This window comes from Benincasa hispida, chromosome 5, assembly GCF_009727055.1.
Source record: "Benincasa hispida cultivar B227 chromosome 5, ASM972705v1, whole genome shotgun sequence".
In the NCBI taxonomy this organism is placed as follows: Eukaryota; Viridiplantae; Streptophyta; class Magnoliopsida; order Cucurbitales; family Cucurbitaceae; genus Benincasa; species Benincasa hispida.
In genome coordinates, this window is record NC_052353.1 from 24,727,840 (window position 1) to 24,731,434 (window position 3,595).

General features: G+C 33.2%; 1 protein-coding gene across 1 annotated transcript; it reads right to left on the minus strand.

The window, feature by feature from the left end:
- Positions 1 to 318: 318 nt before the first annotated feature.
- On the minus strand, positions 319 to 2,574 carry LOC120078502 (mogroside IE synthase-like). The gene is made up of 2 exons (XM_039032773.1): positions 1,815 to 2,574; positions 319 to 1,202 (listed from the first exon to the last, which is right to left on the minus strand). The coding sequence occupies exons 1-2, from the start codon at positions 2,490 to 2,492 to the stop codon at positions 468 to 470; spliced, it is 1,413 nt and encodes a 470-aa protein (XP_038888701.1). The 5' UTR covers positions 2,493 to 2,574; the 3' UTR covers positions 319 to 467.
- Between the last annotated feature and the right edge of the window lie 1,021 nt (positions 2,575 to 3,595).

Below are 3,595 nucleotides of genomic sequence, written 5' to 3' on the forward strand. Positions count from 1 at the left end.
TAAAAAACCATGGTTAGATTTCTAATTTTTTTTTTCTTTTTTTTCTGGCCATTACTATTTTGTAAGAAAAAAATCCTTCTTTCTTCGATATTATATAATTAACGTTAACATAGCTCAATTGACATATAAGAATATACAGTACGAGATTAACAAAGTTTGAATCCCTCCAAATCTCTTCTTCATCATACTGCTGAATGAATTAATAGTTCCGCTGCAATTTCTTTTTTCAATTTGTTTTTCTGCATCTTGTGTCTATATATATATATAAAAGACCATGTTTGAACTTTTATTTTTATACATGATAATTGAAACCTCAAATTAATCAATAAGGAAATGAATCAATTTATATCTAAGGTTGGCAGTTTAAAAAATTATTGAAACTAAATGAACAATAAATAAATAACATACTGAGAGTGTCTGTTGAGCTCATCACCCCATGTGCACTCTGAGTTACACAATCATTCAAATTAATTTGTTTTGTTCACAAGTTGTTCCACAAAATAATTAATGTTTTGATGGGAGCTTCCCGCTTCATCCATAGCTGCTTTTGCCAATTCCCTCCACTTCCTCAAATTTTCTCTAATTTCTCCATTAACTTCTCCTCCCTCCATAACTTCATTAACACAAAACTCTATCTCTTCTCTTCCACATATTCCATTTTCCTCCATTCTCACCCTCTTCCCAATCTTCCACACATCTTCCACATACTTGGCATTCGTCGGTTGGTCCAACCACTGCGCCATCGCCACCATCGGCACTCCCAAGCTCAACGCTTCGAGCGTCGAGTTCCAACCACAATGCGTTATGAAACATCCCACTGATTGATGGGCCAAAACTTGTAGCTGAGAGCACCAATTTACTACCAACCCTTCCTCGGCAGTTTCCTTGATGAAATTGTGTGGAAGCTTATGGATCTCAGATTCTCTGACTACCCAAAAGAAGAATTTGTTGGTTAATTTGAGGCCATATGCTAACTCCTCCATTTGCTCTTTTTCTAATTCTGCTGCACTCCCAAATGACACGTAAATTACAGATTTTGGGTCTTTTGAATCAAGCCATTTCATTGTACAATCTGTATTGTTTGATTCAAACATGCTAACCCCATAATCTTTGTCGTTTTGTAGCTGTCCATCTAAGTAGATTGAGGGAACCATTGGTCCAATATTCTTGAATGGAAATTGACCTTCTATCCACTTGACTTCCTGATTAACAAATTTTTAAATTTTCTGTTACAAGATTTAGAATTATTTTATAATATGGACGAAAATATGATTGATTACGTCAAAATAAGCATAGCTCAACTGACACAATGCACTATCAATCTCAAAGTCAGAAGTTCAATCCTTCCACTCCACATGTTAAAGGGTTAAATCGATTATAAATTGATATTTTAACATGGAAAGTTTATAGAATGTAAAAATTAATCTTTTTTAAACAAGTTAAAATTAATATTAATTATGGGGAAATAATATTCTTCCTTTGATACAATCTAAAAGCTCAAGTCCATATATAATCACCTTGTTTTTAGTTATTGATTTTTGAAAATTAAGTTTATAAATAAAACGCTCTTTCTATCTTAATATTATATTTGTTTGCTATCTATTTTTCCATCGGTGTTTTCGAAAATTGTGTCAGTTATAATTTCTAAGATCTTGTTTTTACTTACTAATAATTCAAATATTTATATTTAGAAAGATGAAAACCATGTTAAGAAAATTCACGAAAAAAACAATCAGAAGTAAAAATGGAGTCTAAGTAGATGAATAATAGTAAATTTAATTACATCCATACTTTATATTGATCATATTACGTACCTCTGGTTCTAAGCCATCGAAAGTGTTGGTGAAGATCCAATCAACATCAGACAAACGTGTAAATTGACCAGTTAAGAAGCTAAGATAATCAGGATATTTGACACGATTAGAGATGAAAGACGGGAAGTCAGATGGTCGAAGAGGAGGAAGGCCATCCAAGGAGACCAAGGGCTCTTCCAAGGGAACATCAAGCCATCCTTTGTAAACATTATAATAGATAGCATTAACAGCGCAAGATTGAGTGAAGAAGGCAGCCCCGAAAACTCCAAATTGTTTGAGAAGGTCAAGAACCCAAGGAAAGATAGAGTCAAAAACAACACAAGCAACATTTGGAATAGAAGTAAGAAGATGAATCAAATGCAAGCGAATGGCCTCTTGGCGACGCTCCCAGAGGGCATGGAGGGGCTCAGGGTCGGGGCCTTGATAAGGCAAGAGAGGAATATGGTGAATAGTGAGCGAGGGAGTGAGTGGTTGATATTGGACGGTGGAGTGGTTGGAGTCATTAGTATTGTTGGTTAAAATTAGAGGAAGGGTTAATTTGAGGGGTGGGTGATGGGCAAGGTGTTTGGCAAATTGGAGGAGTGGGTTAATGTGGCCTTGGGCAGGACATGGAATCACTATTACTTCAACTTCATCTCTATGTTTACTCAAATCTACTCTCTCTTCCACACTTCCCATCTTACAATTATTCTCTGATCTCTTTCTAGATGGAGTTGGAGATTGGAGATTGGAGATTGGAGATTGGAGATTGGGTGGCTATGCCCATCATTGGACTCTTTTTTAAGCATACAAATGACCTAAGCCAATACGTCAACCCACAAACATTTTTTAATCATATTAATTCTCAGTGGAAATATTCTATTTTAAAAAATATCATTCGTTGTGTCTATCTTTTACATCCCATCAATTGTTTGATTACAAGTTGTCATGTAAATTGCAAAAACCACTCCTAAAATATTATAGTAATTGTAATTGTACCTTTAAACCTTTTATCGTAAAAATTGAGTCTCCAAACTTCTACAAGTGTTAAAATTGGATCATTAAGCTTATAGTAACGGTAGAAATTAGACCTCCAAATGGTAAAAAAATGAACCTTCAAATTTATACAATTATAAGTTTGAAGGTCAAATTTAATATTTGTATAAGTTTGATACTGCCATCATACTTTAAGGATAGTTTTGTAATCTATAAAAAAAAAAATAAATAAATAAATTTAAGATTTTTTTTTATGTCTGTGGTTGGAGTAGGGGATGCATGCACTACCACAAAAGATGAATAGGGTTCACGATATACTCAAATATTGTTATATTATTTGTATTCCACGTGTCTCTTATATTATACGTTAATAATTGAAATGAGATACGGTCCAAGAATTAAAATATTTGTTCATAGGATTGCCTTAGTGAATGTATGTATACATTTGTCGTCTATATGTTAAATATGTTATTATATATGTAGATATATTAGTAAATTGGGGTTTTATTAATATTGAAGATTGACCTATATTTCTCATATCTTGTATAAATAGTTATAAATTACAAAAAAAAAATAAAACCAAAAGCCTCATCAATTTTTTTCTTGTAACGTTATTATATAACAACAAGAGAAACCCCACAGGATCAAGGTACCATCGCAAAAAGAACACCTACAAAGTCGCACAGTGGCAAAAAAACATAACCAACAAAAAGGACAATACGAACAAATAAAAAAAACATCCAGAAAAACAAAAAACACTCCATAATTCGGGAAACTCAGAAATTGGACAAACAGGGTTAAAGTAA

What these genes read in the sequence shown, in the direction of transcription:
- LOC120078502 (XM_039032773.1), bottom strand. Translation starts at nt 2,492, where the DNA reads ATGGGAAGTGTGGAAGAGAGAGTAGATTTGAGTAAACATAGAGATGAA. An exon ending in TCGATGGCTTAGAACCAGAG is followed by an intron (nt 1,203 to 1,814) that starts GTACGTAATATG and finishes TTTGTTAATCAG; the next exon opens with GAAGTCAAGTGGATAGAAGG.